This window comes from Vipera ursinii (assembly GCF_947247035.1).
Source record: "Vipera ursinii genome assembly, chromosome: 6".
Taxonomy (NCBI): Eukaryota; Metazoa; Chordata; class Lepidosauria; order Squamata; family Viperidae; genus Vipera; species Vipera ursinii.
In genome coordinates this window covers 53,529,159-53,552,592 of record NC_139515.1, presented here as the reverse complement: position 1 = coordinate 53,552,592, position 23,434 = coordinate 53,529,159, and the positions used below count along the sequence as shown (strand labels likewise).

Sequence of the window (23,434 nt, the reverse complement as noted above, 5' to 3'; positions counted from 1 at the left end):
CCATCCAATATCCTTCAGCCAAGCTGTAATAACTATTATGCACAATGAAATAGAAGATACTGAAAGTATGGCACCAAATCCTAAAAACAAATATGGTTGACATAGCAGATACTACAGGTCCTCCAAAGACTTGGCTCGTATCATGGCAATCCTTAAAGCCCTTCTCTTCTGGGAGACTAACTCACCCCAAAGCATAAACCAATGGCTTTAGTGTATGTTTTACAAGAGTGTTTTTTGTTTCTTTAAAGTTGATTTTCAAGGATAAGCTTCCTCCCTCCCTGTATGTTTAGTAAGCCCAGCTAAGCTTAGTGTTTGCATTTCAGTAGGCCTATTTTCCTCCCATTTCTAGGGATTTCTTTATACAAGACATGTTTAGACTGTTGCAAATTCCTTATTTCCATCTGCCATCTCTTTGATCTATGATATTTTCCCATCTCCTTAAGATTGGTTGCTGCTGCAACTAAATTTCATTTTTGATGTGCCGTTGTGCCCACAGTAAAAAAATGACAATAAAGATTATCTTATCTTATCTCTGATTCAAAAGTTGTTGATCAGGATGGCACTGAAGGTGAACAAAAGAAGTTGGGGGCCATTTCCAAAAGTGATTCTTCCATGTAAGCAAATAGTGGACTTGTTTAGTAAGGTATGTCTTTGTAAATGTTAGCAACGTGTGCTCTCTATCAGAAACTGCTTCAGGAAGCAAAACAAAGGGAAACAATTCCAAGTTTGGGCACGTTCAAAGAGAAGAGGGAGAAAGGAAAAGAAAAGACAAAATTGTTTAAAAACAGCAGTGTGAAGTTGATTTTAAGTGGTGAATGAAACAGTTCTGAAAATAAGTCTGGTAGCTTTCTGCAAAAGGACGTAATTTAATTCCATAGCCCTATTCTTAATTCTTTGATAATTAAAGTAGTTGCTATGCTAGTTATCCACAACTCTTCCTGTTCCCAACAAGTCAAAATGTATATAAATACAACAGCAGCTGATTGTAATTTTTCTCTTTCTTTCCTTCTTTTATTTTGTTACCTTTTTATATCGGTTAGGTTTTGTAATCAATAGCAAATCATCAAACAGGAACAGATAGACGTCAGTAAATCTCATAGATTCTGCAGAGCAAATAAAAGGTGAGCCATGATACAGGTATATTAAAAACAAAACTATTTTCTGAGCTCCTCACTACGTCTTGATTTTGGCAGATCTAACAGAAAAATTTGGAAGAAGTTGAAAAGTATGTTACCTTTTCTAACCAATAGATCTTTGATTTTATATATCCTTCTATGCATGAGGAAATTGGAAGAAAACAACTCCTTCCTATTAATACCCTACAACTTTAAAAGCATAGAGAGATTAAATATATATTTGAGTTATTAAACATTCATATCAGCCATAGTGGTACTGTATGGACTACAATGTAAAGATAGCTCTTCATATAAAAATACTTGCAGTTGTATTTATAAGGCTGAATTAAGTAAATGGTAGCAGCAGAAATAACTTTAGGACACACTATGGTCTGGATTTCCACAGTAACTGGAACTCATCATCAGGAAAAAAAACCCAGTCCCATTATGAGAGAACTGGCTAAGAGAAAGGTATTGCACCCATAACAGGCTGAACAAAAAAATTCCTCAAGAATTAATACTTTAGTTTAGTAGACTGCCGAACCAATCCTGGGAATACCGGTATGCAAGCAAGGGAAAGTCTAAGTAGTAGACTTTGACTTTGCAAACCATGGAGAAGGATGCTGTGTTGATTTTATGAAATTCCTGAATACTTAACATTTATGGCATTTATGGAATGCTTTAATGCTCTTATTTCAATCTATGGCCGTGTACTTTTACTTATTAAATAGTAAATATCCAGAATTGGACACAAAAATGAGCTAGAAATTCTGCCTGGATAACATGTATTCTCTGCCTCATTTTGTTAAGTCTTTGTTTTTGTTCTTTCATGAGGTGTGGAAGGTGTTTCATTCTGTGTACTGTCTAATATGGCTGCCAAATATGAAATATTGTATTTACCTGCAAGTATCAATCACCCTTCAAGAACAAGTGATCTCGTTGTAGGTGACAAGATATTTTCATGTGGATTATCTCTTAGCATGTACTTCAGAGACTTGAAGATGGGGATAAAGGAAGGCAGAAAAGGCCACAATAGATAAGAAGTGAATTTTTATTGAAAGTGTAAAGAAAATAAATAACAAGTAGATGTCAGTAGAAAACAAACTGATACACCATGATACTGTTAAAGGGTAGAAGAATCAAATCTCATATACAAACTTCACAATACAAAGTTATTAAGCACTAATCTTTAGCCCTGCTTTATTAACAAGATCAGGGCTTCTGACTTTAGCAATACACACCCATGTTGTTTTTTTAAGAAGAATCAGCATGGTTCTGGTCATGCTTTCTTCTCTTGGAGGCTGGCCAACGAAATAAAAATGCTGAGCATAACTATTGTATACCATATTCAAACATTAAAAAATGCTATAAAAGAGCAACTGGAGGATGGGGGAGGGACTGAAGGGGTGAAAATACAAAATTTTTGTTTTAGAGTCTCCAAGGCCATACATGCCTGGAGACCCTTCAACCTTTATACTTCATACTGTGAAACATCATTTGAAACAAATAATAAACAGATAGTGATCTTTTATATTCAACATTTTGACTGAATATTGTGATCTACCTTCCATGAAGGTAGAATGTTCCACATTATGTGATAATGGTTAGAATCTTTTACTCAATTTGTATGACAATACTTAGGTGAGAAAGTTTAAAGACTATACTATAACATTTTCTATGCTAATCAAGAAATTGCATACCTCAGGAACAAAATGTCTTTTGTCTTGATCCCAAAGTGAAGGCCAAATTATAATTTCCTGAAGCTGTTTAAAATTCTGAAAATTATCCAGCCATTTCACTTTACCTTCCAAATCTCCTAAAATTATGTCACAGAAAGTCAAGAATTGATGACTGATAATAACATCTCTATAAACATTTATGGTTATCATGATAATTTAGAAAAACAGTTTTGTATATATAGCAAAAATGAATTGTCTAGATTTTTAGTTTCTTGTGCTTATTTTGGTTTGAATAAGTTGATTTTTTTCAGTAAGTCTGTATAATACTACTACTGATAGTAGTATAAATAATATGTACATTAATTTTCAGAACAAAAAGATTCCCCAGGCAGCTTATAGTAAATGACAGAAGTATTTCAAAACCAACATCTAATAAGAAAAGCAAATATAAAAAAAAATATAAGAACTATAGCACAAAATAAAAAATATCCATATATAACGACAAAATAACTGTTAGAGAATTGGAACTAAAGAATAGAAACAAAACTGATTTAAAAACTACCATTCTGTTGGAGGGGGAGGGAGGTTGGCATTTATGGGATGCTTCTGCTTTTGCTGCATGCTTGGGAAATAGGGAGGGGGATTGTTCTCAGAGACGGGGCAGACTCCCAGCTGGTTTCAGTCTGCTTCCAAGGCCATTGCGCCATGAGAGTGACCTATTATCTGCCTAGCCCCTCAGCATTTTCAAAACTTCTTCTTGGCATCATATTGTCTGTGGGTGGACTGGTCAGGGGGTGGGTTGGGATTGGGGAAAACAAAAGAATTGCTTTGTGCTTTGGGCGGGACCTTCAGATTCTGCCTGACTTTACTGCAACTACCTTCTCTCACTAAAAGTTCTTTTGATTCAACTCAATGGATTCAAGAGTCTTGCTTTCCTGAGGGACTAGCTGGGGCAGATCCTTACACATGAAAAGAGACAGAAGGAACAAAAAAGCTTTCTAAACAAAAAGAGTAAAATAAGGGTGAAGGCCAGGGGATATTTCAGTGTTGTGGGATGAATACGGAGAAGGCCTGGCCACATCTCAGCCTGCAAATTCCCTAGGCCTTCAGAAATAATCTAAGGCTTGTGTAGAGAAAAAAAAACTACGAAGATACTGTAGTCCAAAACTGAAAGATATTATAGCCTTTGAAATGTGACAATGCAGTAATGAAGTAACATCAACCTTGCTTTGCCATTTTTTTCTTAGTTAGAATCACAGAACAATTTTTTGCACATTTCTTTGAGAAATTCAGCATAGAACAAATCCCAAAGCATTTCTTTACTCACGTATTGATGTTTCCACCTTTTCCTTAAGTGAATTAATGATAACTTTCTCTTCTGTCTCTATATTTTTCCAAATGTTGTTTAACAGGAGGGGATAACGGGTCAACTTGTGTAAAGGTGCAACTAACATTTCAGCTAGTCGGAGTCGCTTACATTCTTTATTCTGCTCACACCACTGTTAAATTTAATGGAAAAGACATGTTAGGAAATATAATTTCAATGGGATTTTTTAAACAGAATAAATATTGGCCATACCATAAACCATTTATTTCTTAAATTGAATATGACATTATTTATTGAATAACTTACACATTTGCAAATTATTCTATTTATAAGCAAATCTTTTTAATAGTATTTTTATACTATTACTTTTAAATATTACACTTAAAAAGAAAAACTAATACAAACTAAAGCAATAAAAGAATAAAAAGAAATAATATGAAATGCACAAAAGGAAAATAGAAATAATAAGAATAGAAAAAATAAGTATATAGTAAAGAAAATATATTAAAAAATGACTTCCCTCTTGACTGAACAAAAATAAATTAGTTTAGTAATTTATTATCTTATCTTAAAACACAACAAATGATCTTTTCTTCCCATGTATTATCTCTTTATCTATAAACAAGTATTTAAAGCATCATCATTCTGTCCTATGCAGCAGAAGTCTAGTAAGGGCTACTAAAGATAACATATCTATTTTATCCTTGATCAAATAAACGGATTTTATATTTTATTTATATTTTAACAATAGTAAACTATAATCCCTTCAACTAAAGTTCTTGAACTTGATTTCTTTTCATTTTTCTAACTACCTTTTAAAGTCCTTAAACTTGTATTTAAAACTTCTTTTGCCTATGATTGAAGGAGACTCACCTAGTGCTGGAAAACTTGTTAATGTAAAGGTTCCTAATAGCAGAAAAGCAATTAATAAGCAATTTTCAAAAATGATTAGAAAAGGAATTATGTGAACCCTGTATCCATAAAGGTGCAGACTGTGCTCTGAACAAGATGGATTCCCTTGTCTTCCACAACAGAGGTCCCCAACCTTTTGGGCATGGACCGGAGAGTGCGTGGTTTTGTGTGCTGCCTGCATCCCATGGATGGGGCTTTGTTTGTTTGTGCAGACTGATTGCTGGCATGCCGTGGCCCGGTACTGGTCCACAGGCCGGGGGTTGGGGACCCCTGTTCCAGAGTTCAAACTATCAGAGACCTTGAATTTTCAGTCTCCTTGTGAGGAGCAACTGTCTGAAGCACTTGTATGCAATGGCAAGTCCTCCCCTTGTCTGCCGAGCCAGGTTACTGGTTGGCTCTTCATTCCACTCTGGTCACTGGATATGCTTTTAGCAGAAGCATCTTCAGTTTGGAAGTCCTCAAAATGAATCTTTTAGAGGCACATTATAATGCAGTAAACACCAAAAATGTTAAGGGAAATAGAGAAGGAATTTTTGATGATGTAACCTGAAATATGTACTAAAGATTTTGTTATTGAACTACCCAATCACCACGCTGCTTTCCAAATTCTTAAATGTAAAACTGGAAAACCAATAAAATTTGTTATTAAAAAACCCCTACCACTCCCAGCTCCATTTGGCCAGCCACCCCAGATACATGCTGCTGTCATTGAAGTTTCTGGCAACTTAATAAACAAGAACCTTCTTTCTAAAGCAGTCTCCATTTTGTTTATTCCTGGCTTGGACTGGACCCTGATGAAGATTTTTCTTTCAACACTGTTCTGTTCCAGCCTACTACTGGCCCTGCATAAAAGTCAGGGACAACCCCTTTACAAAAGGCAAAAGGCTGGCAGTAAGCCCGCCAAATTTATTTACAGAAAACAGATCCAAAACAGAGCAAACTGAGCAAAACAAAATACGAACCACTAAAACAGAAGCTGCTCAAACGGTTGCCTTCAGCAACCAGCCCTCCCACACATTCCCCTTTTAAACAGTTTCAGGGCGTGGCTTCTCTTTGCCTCCTTCCGAGGTGCCCCATTGCCTTCCTCTGTTTACTCCTACTTGACTGCCTTCTGCTTTGGGCGTCCTTGAACAAGGCCAGCTCTGGGTCATCTTCATCCAAGCTGTCAAGCTCACACAGCTGGGTCTGAGTAGTAACCAGATGGGAGGGGCCTGGCTGAGAGCTCTGCGATGCCTCAGAACTGTCCTCTGCAGGCTCTCCAAACTCCTCCTCCTCCTCCTCCTCCTCTGAATCGTCCGACCCAACTGCCGAACCCACAGGCTGACACTGAATCACAACAAACACCACTATTCACTTAAAAGCAGACTGAATCTCTCCCTTTCCCTTTCCCTCTCTCCTCTCTCCTCTCTTTCCCTTAGTGATTTGCTCTGGACGTGATGAAATCAGTTTAAATAGTGCAAAAGAGATCAAAGACAAGATTAATAGCTTTACTTTCAAATAGGTCCCAAAGTCTTCTCTTTTTTTCAGCTTTTCCAAGTAAAAAATAGCAGAAGAATATGTCAGACAGTATATCTGGTGGCTCTGGCACAGGTTACCTTGGAAATGCTGCAAGATAAACAAAATACTAGGCACTTACTGTTAGAATGCAAAGCATACTGTGCTTTTTTTTCAAGCAAAAATACCTTGAAATTTTTGCCTAGCCATGATGCTGAACTTTGTATGCATTAATACTAATTCTTTGATCATGATTGTTACAAAAACAAAGGTACAGTGGGCATAATCCAGCCTTATTGCAAGGCTTAAAATAGTATGTGCATTAGTTTAGGACTGGGGTGTCAAACTCAATTTCATTGAGGGCCGCATCAGCATTGCGGTTGCCCTCAAGGGGCCGGGTGGGTATGGCCAGGGTGGGCGTGGCCTACTGGGTGGGCATGGCTAGAGTGCATATGGCTTACTGGGTGGGCGTGGCCAGTTCTACATCGTTCGCATCAAGGTTGCCTATGGGGGCCTGGGCAGGAGTGGGGCAGATCTGAGGGTCTCTGGCAGAAGGAGAGTCTCTGGGCCAGGGCCAAGGCAGTGGGGGCCGTTCCCTCACTGTTTCCAGGATGGCTTCACGGGCCACATGAAACCACTTCGCGGGCCGGATCCGGCCCCCGGGCCTTGTGTTTGACATGTCTGGTTTAGGAGGTTCCATTGATTTTAGTGAAATTTATTGTATTTCTAGGAAATAGGCATGGGATCATGGAAAATATTGATTCTCTTTGGCTTACAAAAGGAAATTATTATCAAAATCTCTTTTTATCAGACCTTAATGCAAGGGAGATTGCGTATGAAAGACCAAATTTCTGCTGTGATTTGTATATTTTGGATAATCAGAGATTTACTCAACTGGCATGATTTGCATGATGTACATCATAACTTAATCACACAAATCATATAAAACTGCCATGCTCTACTCTCCCATTCAATGGACTGTTCTCAATAACAGAGACATTTCTCCCAGTTAATCTGTTAAAGCAAGATTTCACTGCTGTGGTGGTCTTGTATATAGTTGTCCAAACAGATCTATCCAAATGCCAGATTTCCATTTCCCTCATCATAGCCACAATAACCAAAGACTTGGAGCCTGCAGAATTATGAGCACCAAAATATGCTAGATACTCAGAAGTCAACAGACTGGGAAAAACAAATTATCATAACTAGAGGAAAGGATGCCACTTTGAACGCTTGTGGCTATAATACCATTTATGTGGCATCGTGGTGATTTGAGACTAACAGAATTGTGGGTTTCTTTAGAATTAAAACTTCTGCTTTCCAACATTTCTTACCAAGTTCATAACTGAATGTGTTCAGTAACTTATTACCTTTGTGAGTACACTGATGAAATCAAGGGAGGGGGTTTGCCTGAGAAGATGATCTTCAATGGTGCTAAATAAACTGGTTACAAAACTTAGAGTCACCTAAGCAAAGAATAAATTTATTATTTTAAAATAATTTTGGGTTAAATACTGGACTTTAAGATATACAAAATATGAGGATTTGTAAGGTTTATCAGGGACGCGGTGGCTCAGTGGGTTAGGACGCTGAGTTTGTTGATCAGAAGGTCGGCAGTTTGGCGGGTTGAATCCCGAGTGCCGCGTAACAGAGTGAGCGCCTGTTACTCGTCCCAGCTTCTGCCAACCTAGCAGTTCAAAAGCACGTAAAAAATGCAAGTAGAAAAATAGGGACCACTACAGTGGGAAGGTAACAGCATTCCGTGCACCTTTGGTGCCTAGTCATGCCGGCCACATGACCACGGAGACGTCTTCGGACAAGCGCTGGTCTTTGGCTTTGAAACGGAGATGAGCACCATCCCCTAGAGTCAGAAACGACGAACCTTTACCTTTTACCTAAGGTTTATCAGTGAGAGGGCAGCATATAAATTTAATAAATAAATAAAATGAACCACATTCCTTTCCATTGAAGCTACTGAGTCCTGTAGGCTAGAAGTGGATTGGATTAAAAACTGAAGAGGGGTCTCTTTGTGCAGCAGGGAAAGACCACACCATCTGCTGCAATTGGGGCTTGAAAATGGTTTAGAATGTCACTGTGTAATTGGCAGGAAGGCACCACAACCACATAGACAAAAGGCTATTTTTCCTGTTACTCTTCCTAAGCGTTACTTGTTGTACTTCTATTCCACGTCAAAGCTCAATTTTCAAGCCTAGTTGTTTCACTGCAACAGAATTTGTCCTGTTTTTTTGGTGCAAGTGACTGCAATCGTTTCTCCAGATCATTCCTCAGGCAGCCAAATTAGGCTTGGCAAAAACTTTTCATTGTTTTCAAGGAACATTTTCTTAAATCTTATTGCTGAGGATGAGCAATTCTAGATGGGCCCAGGTTGGGGGAGATTAAACTTGTGTAGCACAGTCCATAAACGTTCCTTTGAAATTAAATTAAAATATATTTCTGGACCTTATGTATCATTCAAAGACAGGGAGCCAAAGACATTCTTTTACAATGCTGGTGTTAAGATCACAGGATCTTTTTTCTTGCTCCAGCTTAAAATAAGGACACATCTATGAAATATTAACAGACACTGAAATGAGTTTTGGATGATTATTAAAACAGTATGTTAGATTTGGTGAGCACACAGTTTTTAACCACTCAGACCAGGAGTCTAAATTCTGTTCAATGTAGGATTATATATCATACTTTATAATTAAATCACATTTTTGGGATAGATGCTTTGGAAAACTTAATATCTTGTATTTTCTATTTCAGTTTTCCAGAGATTTACATTTAAAACAACTAAGCAGTATTTGGGTTTTGATACTAGTACTATTTTATTTTAATTATTATAATCACATTAATTTGGTGGCATGAATATTTCTGGTATGTCCACATTTTTGTTATCACTAAAATTCCTTTTTGTCACCTGATTTAATTCTTCAAGATTTGCAAACAGTAGCCCAGGATCCACATCTGGTAGGAATTCTTTGCTCTGCAAGTACTTTAATGTATCCATAAAAATCTTTGAAAAACAAAGAAAGCAATTTTTGGATAAGAATTTATTTTCCAAATCCTTGAATCTTACTATTGCTACTAGTTCTTCTTTTGAGGAAGCTAATCCATTATAGTTCTAAAACAGAGCCCAGATTTCACTGAAAGACTACTTTGTTTTTAAACTAGAATTTCAGAATTATTATAGTTATGAAATTATAATTGTTATAAATAAACCTATTTATTAATAAGGGGAAACAGAGAGATTTTGACCAAAAGAATTTTAAAGTCAAGAATTAGTTATGGCTATTAGAACTGAAATAAATGTATTCCTGTCATAAGACAGTATTATAATTTAAGACAGTGGGATCATTTTTGCCATTATTAAAGGACTGGGAATATGTTATCCCTGTCAAATCTATTTCAGATCATATGGGGAACTATTAGTAAATTACAAACTGTGCTCTGACTGCCCCAAATAACCAAAAAATTCTAAGAATAGCACTACATTTCAAGGATCTGTAATATATGTTTGCATATTAGAGAATGCATCTCAATTCCCTTCAATTTCCCCCAAACCCCCTGTAATAACATAACACAACGTGCTCATAATTGCTTGGAAATCTTGCATACTGCATTGCTGCAGTTGAAATGACAATTATTTCATAATTCAGTTAAAGGATAAAACCCTTCAAACAGCTTAATTTGAAGTAGGCGTGTATAAAATTGAGCCATATGTTTTCCTTGTGTTCTTTGTTTTATGCTGTTTTATTAAAACATTTTCTTTGAAATACCAAGTATTGATATAAAGAAACTATCTTCAGTCCTTTTGATTATTTCATATAGTAAGTCATGATGGTGGCTATCTACCACACATCTTTATAAGAAATGCCATGGGAACCTAGCCTTGAATACAAAGTATTGGATCAGAGACTTAGAAAGTGGAAATGCCATTCCATTAGTTCAAACACTATTCAGCTAATGACAAACTATTCCAATACTGTGCCAAGGAAGTTATCTGAATATGTCCATAATGTTATCAGGAAATGAGTTTGATTGGAGGAAGATTTCCCTTTGGAAAGATTCATTACTAGAACACCTTCCTCTTACATTTGAGGAAGCTATTTCCAGTAAGTATAGTTCTCCATTTAAGTAAATGCAAGTAGTCTTTTCTTCACAAATGTATTTGTATAACTGGGTTTCAGTTCTCATGTAGTAAGGAAGCTGGTAAATGAAGAAGTGAAAAACAAAAGCAGTGTAGTGTTGAAGAAATCAGGAAGTGTCGTAAAAAGTAGCCTCTATTTTATGAATGGCCTTGTTTGTGCATAATACTGAACCAAGAGTTTTTGGAATCATAAATTGTTGAACAACAACTTATGGTTTAATTTTGAGCTATACAGAATGGACTTGCATATCACTTGCATAGTCCAAAAATAAGCAAATCACATTATTGATGATTTATATGTATCTGATTGGTAATTGAGTTTCTCTGTTCCTAAAATAGCATTACACTAACCTTCCTCAATCCACTATGCTAAATTATACTTTCCACTTATCTAATACATATTTTTTCTTAAGCCCAGTGTCAGAAATTCCATCCTGGTTTACAGCAGGTTGGCAATGGAACTGGGCTCATGTTCACCTGGACTAGGACCATTGCAAATCTGCTTGGTCATTCCCCTGCTTCTCACTTTTTTATCCATGCATGGAAAACAACCCTTGCCAGCCAGGACCAGTGTGGACCAATCTGCCAATGTTTTTCTTTCCTTTCATAGATTGTTCATTTCTTACTAGTTTATATGATTCTTCTTATTTTCCCAAATGTTTGCACCTCTTTCGCCACAATAGCTCCTTTGACCCGAATAGAGGCTATTTGCCCTCTTCCCCCCCCCACATTATGTTCTTATATTATGATAATCAGAGCAACAAGAAACAGGGGATTTTTTTTTACTCCTGTTTCCTCTGTAGTACCATGGAAACTCTTTAGCAAGAAAGTACTGAGTTCAGCTTTATAGAAACCAAATAGCTATGTCTCTCCATCGCAACTTAAAACTTTTTGTTTTTGTTTTTTACGGAAGGATAGCTTTGCAGAACTGTGCAGCTTGAATGAAACATAAGCTTCTGGGGTTAAGATGAGTCATTGACTTAGTGGATAGTTAACTTTAATGTCAAGATTATTTTGAAAAGAGTGACTATCCACCACAGAGAACACAGAAGCCTAGGAATCCAGGATGAAATGCCTTCGAGGGAAGCAACTACCAGTGGGAGGGTGGGGGCATGCAAGGAATGGCATCTTATTGAACATGGACTGCTACCATACTAGAATGGACCACTGGATACCATCTCTATTGAAGTGCTTTAGATAGGTCCCATCACAAAACCACAGTTTTGTGATGGGACCTATTGGACCTATTGAACCTATTGAACCCATCTCTATTGAAGTGCTTTAGATAGGTCCCATCACAAAACCACAGTTTTGAGTTGACACTGGAAAACACAGGTAGGGGATGTGTGTAATGGGTTGGAATGAGAAGAGGACATTGTCATCCATTTCTGCACTCAGATAGCAGAGAACAGCCCTCAGTGCTGATGGGCTGAGCGGGAAAGTCTGGATCTGCTCTTAGATTAGATATATTCTTTCCCAATTCACTTCATTTCAGTTGAGATTGGCTTGCATAAACTGCCAGAGTCTTGTTGAGCAATCCTTGCTGTGGCTGATATCTCAGCTTACAGAACACCACCATCAATAGAACAAATGGTTACATAAGACCACAATCAGGTGAATGGGTAAGAGGCAAGCAGTAAAAAAGCTGAAAAAAATAAGCATACCATTTTGAGAACCAACAGATGATCAAGAAAATAGTTGCATTCTGTTGTGAATAGCTCCCACACAGCTTCTTTCTTCTTTGTGTCTAATTGATCACTAGTGGCTTTTGGCTCCAGTTGATACATCTTCAACATTTCACGCCATGTTTTATCCTGTAATTGTGAATACGGATATACAGTATGCTTCTTTATACATATTCATTCTCAAAGGGATCTTTGCTGTTTTAACCCCAGAATGATTCGTGATGGTCACATGTTGAACATTTATTATAGGATTAAAACATACGGTATAAAATAACATTAATAGTATTTTATATATTGTACTGAGGAAAATAATCAGTTAAGAGAAATCAAAGTATAAAGTTAAAACAAATGTAGCTAATATTATATGATAAGAAATATTATACCTTTACATTGTGTAATTTGTAGTCACCACACTCAGACATTTTAATGGTTAGAGTTGAGAGACAATATTCCAGCTCAGCCATTTGTTTTTGTTTGTCTTTATTCTATTTAAAGATAAAATTCACATGTTAATTTGAAAAAGCTAAAACCATATATTTAAACGGGAGGGAAGAGGGAAGGTTACAGATCATTTTCCAATAAACTCCCCCTTTAGAAAAATAAGATCAAACTTCAGGAAGGCAGTCCTGAAGATATATGAATTTTAGTATAACATGATTTCCAACCGTTATGGAATATAGACCAAAAAATAAACTAGACTGATCTACTAGGTTAGTCAGCATTGGCAAAGGAAAACAAACAGGAAAATATTTTGCATGTTTTTATTATAAATGAATATTTTCAGAATGTATTGAATGCAGACGAATTAAATGACAGTTTATTCATCCTCCTTAAATTATGAGGGTATCCCTTTCTCTCTTCCACTTAAGGCTTGCGTTAGCATGACTTGTCTTTTTATATAGCTTACAGAAATACTGTATGAGTTGAACATCAGTGCAAAATACAGGGCTGCTATGACGATAAACAGCTACTTTATAATATGCTATTTTTTTAATATGTTATAAATATTATGTTGACTAACTCTTGATCCGAATCTAGAATGCAAGCCCTATTGATGAACACTAGGTGTGTGCCAATTTGAATATTTTCTGTCCTCCCTCCCTCCCTCCCTCTTCTCTCACTTACTACACCCACCCATCTGCCCCCCCCCCGCACACTCCACCATCAACCACCTCCATCACTAAGTGACCAAACATGCCTGCCAAATTGATATAATTTTGCTCAAGAGCACACATCCCACTTAATCCAGGGCCTAAGAAAAGCATCAGGTCTTCAAGGCCCATTAAAAAGTCAGGGGTGCCTGGGAAAACATGAACGTCTCAGGGAATAGTATTCCAGAAGGCATATATTGTGGCAGAGAAGTGATACCTTCAGAATTTCATCAGGTTTTCAGTGTGCAAAGTATCAACTGATAGTGAAAGGGAAAATCTGCAAATTTTGCAAACTACTCACAATTCCTTTTTTAGCAAATGGCCACCATGTCCTTTTGGATTCTATTGCATGGAAGAAAAAGAAGAGCATTACTAAAGAAACAAAAATATATATTGTAGAAAATATGATTGTGCCATTTACACAACACAGTTAACTCAGATGATCCAGGGCCTGTGGAAAAGACCAGGTCTTCAAGGCCCATTTAAAGGACAGCAGAGTCAGAGAAATCTGAACCTCTGGGGAGGATACTATTCTAGAGGGCTAACCCATTCAAATTAACTTATAAGGTGAATGTCAAAGATTAAAGAAATGAGCTGAAACAGACAGAATGAAACTATATCTATCTATCTATCTATCTATCTATCTATCTATCCATCCATCCATCTATCTATCTATCTATCTATCCATCTATCTATCTATCTATCAATCATCTATCCATCCATCCATCCATCCATCCATCCATCCATCCATCCATCCATCTATCTATCTATCTATCTATCTATCTATCTATCTATCTATCTATCTATCTATCTATCTATCTATCTATCTATCTTTCTAATGCTAACTTGGTCAAAAGTTGCTATATTGAGAATACTGAGTCACTCCCCCCAGCTCCATTTCTCCAGGAATCATGTCTGGTATCCTAAGAGATGTTACACCAGGGAAATCCTGGTAGAGGGATCTTGTATCACCAGGCTCTTCTCCACTAATCAGCCAACCAACAGTGCTCAGGAAAAGTCAGGAAAAGAAGGAAAAAGAATAGGAAAAGGAAAGAAAACTGGCAACAGTGTTTGTTGAGGGAGAAAGATTGGCTGTGGTTGTTTAGACCATCCAGTTCTAGATGGCACTTTTTCATTCAAGGGTGGTGTGTAATTTGGAGATGTTCCTGGACTCATAGTTCCATCTTGATGAGCAGATGAAAGCCTTTGCACAGCTTCATCTGGTGTGCTCTTGAAGATCATATGGAAGCTTCAATTGGTCCAGAATGCAGCAACATGAGCACTGATGGGAGTGCTGCAGTATACCCATGTAACACCTCTGCTTTGCAAACTGCACTGGTTGCCTATTTGCTTCTGGTGCAATTCAAGATGCTGGCTATTACAGTACCTACAAAGACCTTCATTGCATAAGGCCCAATTAATTGAGGGACTGGCTGTCTCAGAGTATGTGCCCAGCCAATCTGATCTGGCAGGGTTGGTGTGCTCTGAGTCCCTTCAATTAAGCAATGCCATCTAATAGTACCCAGAGGCACCTTTCTCTGTTGCAGAGCTTGCCCTCTGGAATGACATTCTCCTGAGATCCCACCCTGCTGGTGTTTCAAAGGGGCCTGAAAGCCTGGCTCTTCATCCAGGCCTTTAGTAAGGATGACTGAAATTTCCTTTTAACTTGGATTGTTTTCTTTTGTTTCCATATGGTTTGTTATTATGCCACCTCTACTCTTTTCTTTCGTGTTGATTTTATTGTTTAAAAGTCATTTGCAATTGTCTGACTGGGTGATAGTATTCACATAATGAATCTAACTGCAAAGAGCACTTTAATACAACAAACTAGGGATTGTTTTTACCTTCTTAATTACATAGCTGACTGGATTTAAGTTTTCCAGGGTAACCTAACTCCATTCATACTTTAGTTTGTTGCGAGAACTAAGTTTGATTTGTGTAATGCAAGGGTGTCAAACTGCTGGCCCGTAGGCCGCTTTCATCATACCAAAGCTGCGCCCCCCCATTGCCAGCAATGCAAAAAGAGCCGAGACATATCGCAACACGTTACGTGACGTGGCGAGTTTGACACCCGTGGTCTAATGTATTAAACTAAGGTTTTTTTGTGATTCAGGATCTTTTTGGAAACAAAGCCAGTGTCCTAGCATGCTGAACAAACCAGGTCTTCGGATTGAACTATTATATTGGGGTTTTTTTGGAAGGGGTATCTGGGCATAATATTTATATATGAACATGAAATCATGTTTTGTTATCCACATTTAGACTTTATCATGTTCTTTCCCACCAAGGTGTGGGGCACAGAGCATTTTGATTGGGACTGGTTTTCATAGCCAATGGTGCAAAACTGCCGTTGCAATGTTTAACAGTATAAAAACCACAAAAATATTTTTTGTTAAAAACTCAATTCACAGTTTTCCCTCCCTGACCTGAGTTTTGCAGTGATGCTGATTGGTATAGGAATTGTGTTGCACTGTCTGATATCAACAAGTCTCCAGGGAACACCTCAAATCCAGGCAAACTCACCACCACTGAGCTATGCCTGCGGACAGCTGACCTGTATAGTTTACAAGGAAAACAAAAAAGGTGCTTAATTACTTCCAAGAAAGTTGTTATTAAAGAAAGGAGAAAATGCACCCCTCAACTTCATTATTATTGTAATAAGCCACCTTGTACAATAATATATAGTCATTTACCCAATCAACATTGCAGGGTGGCTGACATAGAGGAACCTTTGCAAAGAAAATAATGTTGGTCAAACAATTTAGCTTTGCCATCATATAGCAGCCATGTCATCTTAGTCCTAATACATCTAGGTTTATTGTAAGGCTGACTTCCATTGATTTTCATCTCATATTTTACCAACACAAATATAAACTTTTTTACTGAGTAAATACAAGTACCATTAATACAGATATATAATACATGCATTTTGCATGTTTAAATAGCAGCTCCTCCATAACAGTTTTGTTTCTACCGTTGTGGAGTCTCCTTGCAAGCTAAGAAACAACGGCTTATGACAATGAACCATGTCAATGTGGTTTTCTATTTTCTGTTTGTCTTGTGATATATTTGAAAGAGCCTGAAAGAGCCATATGGCTAATTAATGAAGCAGCTTGGATGCAATGCTGACACATTCATTCAGTATTCAGATGCAAAGATTTACTTACATGTATCCTACTCCTTTTAGATTTTGTGCTGTTTCTGAAAATTTGAACCTTATTTTACTATTGCAAGAATAAGGATATGAATAATGCCCTAAGGAACTATTTAATGAAAATAATTTTAGAACTCAGTAAATTATCTTATTGTCAATACTGTTCATAAAAAAAGAATGCATTATATTTCACTTTAGCCATATGGAGATATTACAATCTCTGTTACATAATGTTTTTAAATTTCAAACAGGTTATGATAAATTCAAAATAGCGAGTCTACAAAACATGTTTTTATTATAGTTTTCCCTTCTAGGTTTTACCAGAAATCAATGAATCAATCAAAGAGTTTGATAAATCTAGCACAACAAGATTAGTATAGACCAGGGGTGTCAAACTCAATTTCATTGAGGGCCACATCAGCATTGTGGTTGCCCTCGGAGGGGGGACAGGTGGGTGTGGCTAGGATGGGTGTGACCTACTGGGTGGGTGTGGCTGGGGAGGGTGTGGCCTACTGGGTGGGCGTGGCCAGCTTGACATCACTCACTTCAGTGGTGCCTGGGCAGGACTGTCCGGCGGAGGAGGATGGGACCAGGGTGCGCACTGGGACATGGTCCCTCCCTCCATCCCTCCCTCCCTCCATTCCTCCCTCCCTCCCTCCCTTCCTTCCTTCCTTCCTTCCTTCCTTCCTTCCTTCCTTCCTTCCTTCCTTCCTTCCTTCCTTCCTGTAGCAACATGGACTTTGTGTAATGTCTTGTGCAGAATCGCTATAATAGTCTTCCTCAATATTGACCAACTGTTTAGGGATTAAGGGATCTGAAGTCCAATACATCCAAAAGGCATTAGTTTAGGGAAAGGTAGTCTCAATTGTGGATGTATTTTCAATTTAGTAATTCAAGGATTTAAAAAAACTTGGAGAAAGATATATTACAGTAGTCTTTTTTTGCATTAAGTTGTTTCAACTCTGTTAGCAATTTCAAGCAGTTGTGCAGCTACTTCTAACAATACAAAATGAAAAGATAAATATAGCTGGGCATGTCTAAACTAATATGCAAACATGAAGTACCTGTTGTTAAAAGAGCAAGTTTAAACAACTCAGTGGTGGAACATTTAAAACATGACCACATAAACAAAAATTATTTTGTTAGATGCAGTGAATATATCACTCTTACTTCTTAAAATGAAATAAAATGTAAATATTATGTTGATTTTAAAATAGCAAGATTAAGTATATACATACCTACTAGATTTATGTAAATCCAAAGCCTGAGAAAATAAGGCATTGAGTGTTAGTTCTTATAGCTAATGGCTGCACTTCACATGAAAAATGGAATTTCAAAATGGATCCAATTGAATGTTGACCGTATTCACCTAAGGCCTACAAATCAGGCCAGGAACATATTTAGTCCAGCATTTCATAACCAGCTAGTTGGATTCAAAACGCACACAAGCACAATAGGTGACCATCTCTTCTATGTTGTGCTCAAGCAATAATATACTCCAATTAAGAGTACAATCTATAAACTGGCATTTGGTTAGCTTAGTGGCACTAGTAAATAAAGTGAATGTTTTTCTGCCAATGTGACAGCATATTCACAACGACAGAAAATTTTTGTCTATTCTTTTATATATAGCAAGTGTGATGGGTGTTAAGCCTGCCACCAATAAGAAGGAAAATGAGGTTTCCCAGAGGCATATTTAAGGGCCACAGCTTGCATGATAAGAGTACACCAACACTGTGCATAGCATAATAATTTCTCTTTCATTGGAATCAATTGAAAAAAAATAATAATTCTATCATCTTTGACTGAGAAGTAACAAGGCTGAGGAAACTGATAATGATATTACAAAACCTTTTTTCCATAATCATAGGACTGTTCAGTCTGTTTCATGATTGAATCAAAACTCCCCTATAATTTTCCCCCCTCAGGTTTAGATGGAATTTGAAACCTTTTGAATTCAGGTCATTTAATAAACTATACTGCATGATAAATGCTTGATTGGATTTGTGTTTCCTGCTCTGAACAATCATGCCAGAAAATGAACATGGCCTTCTAAATTCCTAGATTCTTTACAATCCATTTATGCAAACAGTTTTTTATTTAAAAACAAATTAATTTTGGACAGTTCTAATAGCCCTCTACTGCTTAACACGTGACTTGAGTCTGAGTGGCCTTCTGGACTTTACTGCCTGTCTCCCAGCATTCCTTGACATTGGCTATGATGGTTGATGATGAGGGTTGACGATTAGCACCGACTTAACTGTTTCAACTATGTAATATAAATTATTTGATTTTCAGCCTAAACTAATGATTGCAGGCTTAGTAATTAATTTAAGCTATGCAAGCTTAATTGGGAAATGACTAGATAAGGATGTCCAAATTGGTGCCCTTCAGAAGTGTACAGAAGTGTTCAGTTATAAAAAAAAACATGCTAACTGGTTGAGACAGAAGACACGTTTCAACATATTTGTGGGATTTCAGGTTGAGACAGGCTGAAATAGGCTGTCAAACAATGCTAAATTCCTTTTAAATCTAAGAGTAATAATGATTTGTTATATGAGACTCTCAGATGAACAATTCTAAAGTATGCCAATTTAGAAAAGAAAAAAAAGATTTTTTTTCATTACTTACCTGGCTATATTGCTGAGAATCCTTTCCTTCATATTCTGGAGAAGAGTTGTTCTCTCTTCTGTTTTGCACTGTTTGAGTATCACTGAAATCATGTTTATGATCCCGTAGATTTGCTGTGGGGTTAACTGAGGTAGAGTGTTGTATTTGGGTCACTGTATTTGAGTAAATGCCAGAGGATGATGGGAGAGAACAGTGCTGAGGGTGTGAAGGAAGTTCTGGATGCATAGAAAGAAAAATGTCAACTTGTGGCATCTGTTTCTTTGTTCCTGTGTTCTCAGCACTGTCCTGGAGGGGAGATATTTGAGAAACTGATGATGTGTTCTTTCTTAGCCTCCTCAAGGTTGGAGAAGTAGAAATCCTACTTGGAGCATTCCTATCAAATAGATATGGGGGATTGTCGGCACCTTCGTGCTCCACATTCAGCAAATGCAACTTACCAGTTAAGCCCCGCCTCCTGGTAAGGCTATCAGGGCCCAATTTTATCCCTGCGTTGATTGGTTCTGACATTTCATGGGAAGAGGACATGGTATTGCCCAAGTCACTCTTTTCTAATAAATCCACATTTTCTTTCCAAAGCTCAGTATCCTTAAATATATGGTGCTGTTCATTCATGTTGATTACTTTATCCATGTCCAGAGAACATCCACTGTCCATATTTTCCATTCTAGATCATGGAGCATAAATCTATAGTCATAGGATGGAAATAAGAGCAATGTTTTCAATTGCATAATCAACATCAATTATTTTAAAAGTATATTTTATCATTTATTTTCCAAATGTTGGATAATGCGTAATAATTTTTCATGAAGAACTCTTTACAACTGTTGCTAGGTAAAGGTAAAGGTTCCCCCGCACATGCGTGCTAGTCGTTTCCAACTCTAGGGGCCGGTGCTCATCTCTGTTTCAAAGCCAAAGAGCCAGCGCTTGTCCGAGGACATCTCTGTGGTCATGTGGCCGGCATGACTAGACGCCAAAGGCGCATGGCGCGCTGTTACCTTCCCACCGTAGTGGTCTCTATTTTTCTACTTGCATTTTTACGTGCTTTCTAACTGCTAGGTTGGCAGAAGCTGGGACGAGTAACAGGTGCTCACTCTGTTACGCAGCACTTGGGATTTGACCCGCCAAACTGCCGACCTTCTGATCGACAAGCTCAGCGTCCTAACCCACTGAGCCACCGCGTCCCAACTGTTGCTATCATATCTTTAATTCTGGATAAGATGAAGCATCATTTCTTCTGTGACAAACTGGCTTATAACTGCACAAAAATGGAAAGATTCTGAAATAACCACAATGGAGGAAAAACTAATGAAGATGAAAGAATTAGCAAAGAAGGCAAAATTGATGTGTGATTAGAGAAAGGACAATAATCACATTTATTAGTGACTGGAAGCCTCTTATGGATTTTTTGCTGATAAAAGATAAAAAATGAATTTATGATTTATGGATTTGATGACTAGGAAGTATAAATTATATAAAGAAGGAAATTGTAACCTTAGAGAGAGAAGGTAAAGTATAAATGTACTTAGCTACTGTTAAGAAAATCAGAAGCAGCTTCTTCATAACTTTTTATTTTCTTTCTTCTCTATTTCTTTATTTACTTTTAAACTATATTTTTTTTCAAAAATTTTATTGTTTTTATACTCTTAAAATTTATTGAATAAAAATTATATGTCAGAAAATAACGGGGTTCTTAAGTGAATCTCAGCTTGCAGCTGTAGCAAATACACCCTTGTAAAATTTCATCTGTAGGAATAATTACGGAGTGGTAGACTTTCCCCTCATTCACACATGCCTTGGTTGCTTGTCACTTGGACTATTGCAATGCACTCTACATGGGTTGCACTTGAAATCCTTTCTGAAGCTGGAGCTGCTCCAGAATAGTGATTAGACTTCATGAATTCTGATGTAACATCTCTACTTCAAAAGTTGCATTGGGAACCAGTTTGCTTTGAGTACTTGTTGCCAGGTTCAATTTTCCCTTTTAAAGACTTAAAAAAAATCAGATAAACTTCATATACTTGTAACAACAACAACAACTTTATTGATTAGCCCTTGGGCCATATCAAAGTGCAAAGTTCCAGCAACAAACCGTCACCAAAACTTGATAAAAGCAATCCAAAATGGAATTTGATAAAATACAATTTAAAATGGAATTTGATAAAATACAATTTAAAATGGAATTAAAATAAAATAAAATTTAAAATGAAATAGTAATAAAATACAATCTAAAATGAAATTGTAATAATGTACAATAATTTAAGATATAGATAAAATATGATAACATTATGTTTTGGAGTCGCCCTTGCAATCTACCCCAATCAGTCCCACATAACCGGATCATTTTGTTTAAATACTGTGCTACGTTAAATGTTATTTTCAAGTTCTGACCGGACATAAGGTAAGTTATTTTGATATGGGGATCCCAATGGGTCATTCGTTTGGTATATAGACCAAGATACCTGTCTCTCACCCTCTTATACAGACAACAGTCAAATAGGATGTGAGCCAGGTCTTCTACCTCTGCCTCTCCGCAAATGCAGAGACGCTCATTGTACGGTATAGCATGAAATCTCCCATATCTGACCATTGTGTCAAGCTGTTCGAATCTCGCTTTCGTAAATATCTCCCTAAGATGTTTTGGGAGTTGTAACTTCAAAATATACTTGTAATTACAGATTGTTTTTATTTATATATTTATTTGTGTGTTTTTCTCCTTTATTTTTGGTGATTGTACATTTTTATGACTATTTGAAAATAGATAATAAAAACTATGGTTGGGGACTTGGATGTCTTCAGGACTACATTCTCCCAATTGTTTCTGCTTGTCCAGATCAGGTACACATTTTTAATCAATGTCCTCCTTCTTTGGAACAGCATTCTGTAACTACCTGTGTAAATCTTTTGGACTCCTACCCAGCTGGACTTAGAAAGGCCATTAAAACTGGCTTTTCCTGAAGACTCTGGGGATATAAAGATGTGGTTAACCATGACTTCTTATAATTTGAAGGTTGTTTGAAATGAATTTATTTTACTGATATCTGTCATGAAAATGTGAGCTACTGTAGAATGTTAAATAATTAATATTTATATAATTTATACAATATTTTTATATAAATAAATTTAGATACTAATTTATATAATTTTGAATTTTATAAAATATTTTTGAGTATGTAAACCATTCAAAGATGGCATCAACTGGAGTAGAATATAAATCCAGTAAATATGTTGAAAAATTAATAACACAATTTGTTATCGTCTACTGTGAAATTACTCTCCAGAAATCAAGGGGAGCAGTATTTTATGGACATTAATATTATAAGTGTCATTGTCTGAGATGGGCATCCATGGAAATTGAACAACTAAATAAACTGGGGACATAAAAAAATTAGAAAAAATTCACAAGTTTTCACATTTCTTGGGGAACCATTTTTTTAAAAAATATTTGTTACTAAAAGTTTTTTCTTAATATAAAATCAAATGTAAATAAAGAGAATGAAAAAATAGGAGAAGAGGAAAGGAGGTGAAGGAAAGGGAAAAATGTATGTAAAGTGAGGAAAAATAAAGAAAAGCAGAAAACAAAAAGCAATGACTTCCAACTTCTTTTGGTAATATAGTTATAATGTTAACTTTTTATTTATCTAAAATAACTAATACTGGCCATTTCTACAACCATGGCCTGCTTAATCATCAAAACTCAAACTCAAAGTTTTATTTCCCCCCGCCTCTTTTGAGGTAAAGTGGTTTCCCAGCGGTTTTTTTTATTCCTAGTTAAAGCAGTTAATTTTGCCATCTCCACCAAACTTTGAGAGTTCTTGGTAATAAACTACACCAATGCAATATCTTCCTAAGTTTTTCATTCACAAATATTTCTAAGGAATATTTATAAATATCTATCAGTGGAGAGGCAGTCTCTGACCACAGGGCCATATTAAATTCTTCTTGAGGAGAATGGGCTTCCATCAATGATGAAAAGTAGATGGGACAAAGGAACGCTCAAATAAAGTTGTGCTTTTTAGTTTTATAATTTTTGGGGGAAAAGAAGTGGGCTTTTATTTTCATTTATTTTTAACTATGTTAAATATCATTGCACTCAATATTCTTCATTACAATGGTGTGAAATCATGCAATCGTTT

At 36.7% G+C, this 23,434-nt stretch overlaps 1 protein-coding gene across 1 annotated transcript in view; it reads right to left on the bottom strand.

The window, feature by feature from the left end:
• The window catches only part of PLEKHG7 (pleckstrin homology and RhoGEF domain containing G7), a gene marked incomplete at its 5' end in the record, with an annotated part of 29,492 nt that extends 9,528 nt beyond the window's left edge, over positions 1-19,964 (bottom strand). Inside the window, 14 exon segments of the mRNA XM_083365982.1 lie at positions 1,024-1,103; positions 2,016-2,028; positions 2,032-2,109; positions 2,816-2,931; positions 4,122-4,293; positions 6,525-6,638; positions 7,898-7,993; positions 9,451-9,546; positions 12,345-12,494; positions 12,749-12,850; positions 13,818-13,858; positions 15,943-16,070; positions 17,909-17,934; positions 19,302-19,964. Of these exon segments, the coding sequence (XP_083222108.1) occupies positions 1,024-1,103; positions 2,016-2,028; positions 2,032-2,109; positions 2,816-2,931; positions 4,122-4,293; positions 6,525-6,638; positions 7,898-7,993; positions 9,451-9,546; positions 12,345-12,494; positions 12,749-12,850; positions 13,818-13,858; positions 15,943-16,070; positions 17,909-17,934; positions 19,302-19,964 (1,875 nt within the window).
• Positions 19,965-23,434: the final 3,470 nt, after the last annotated feature.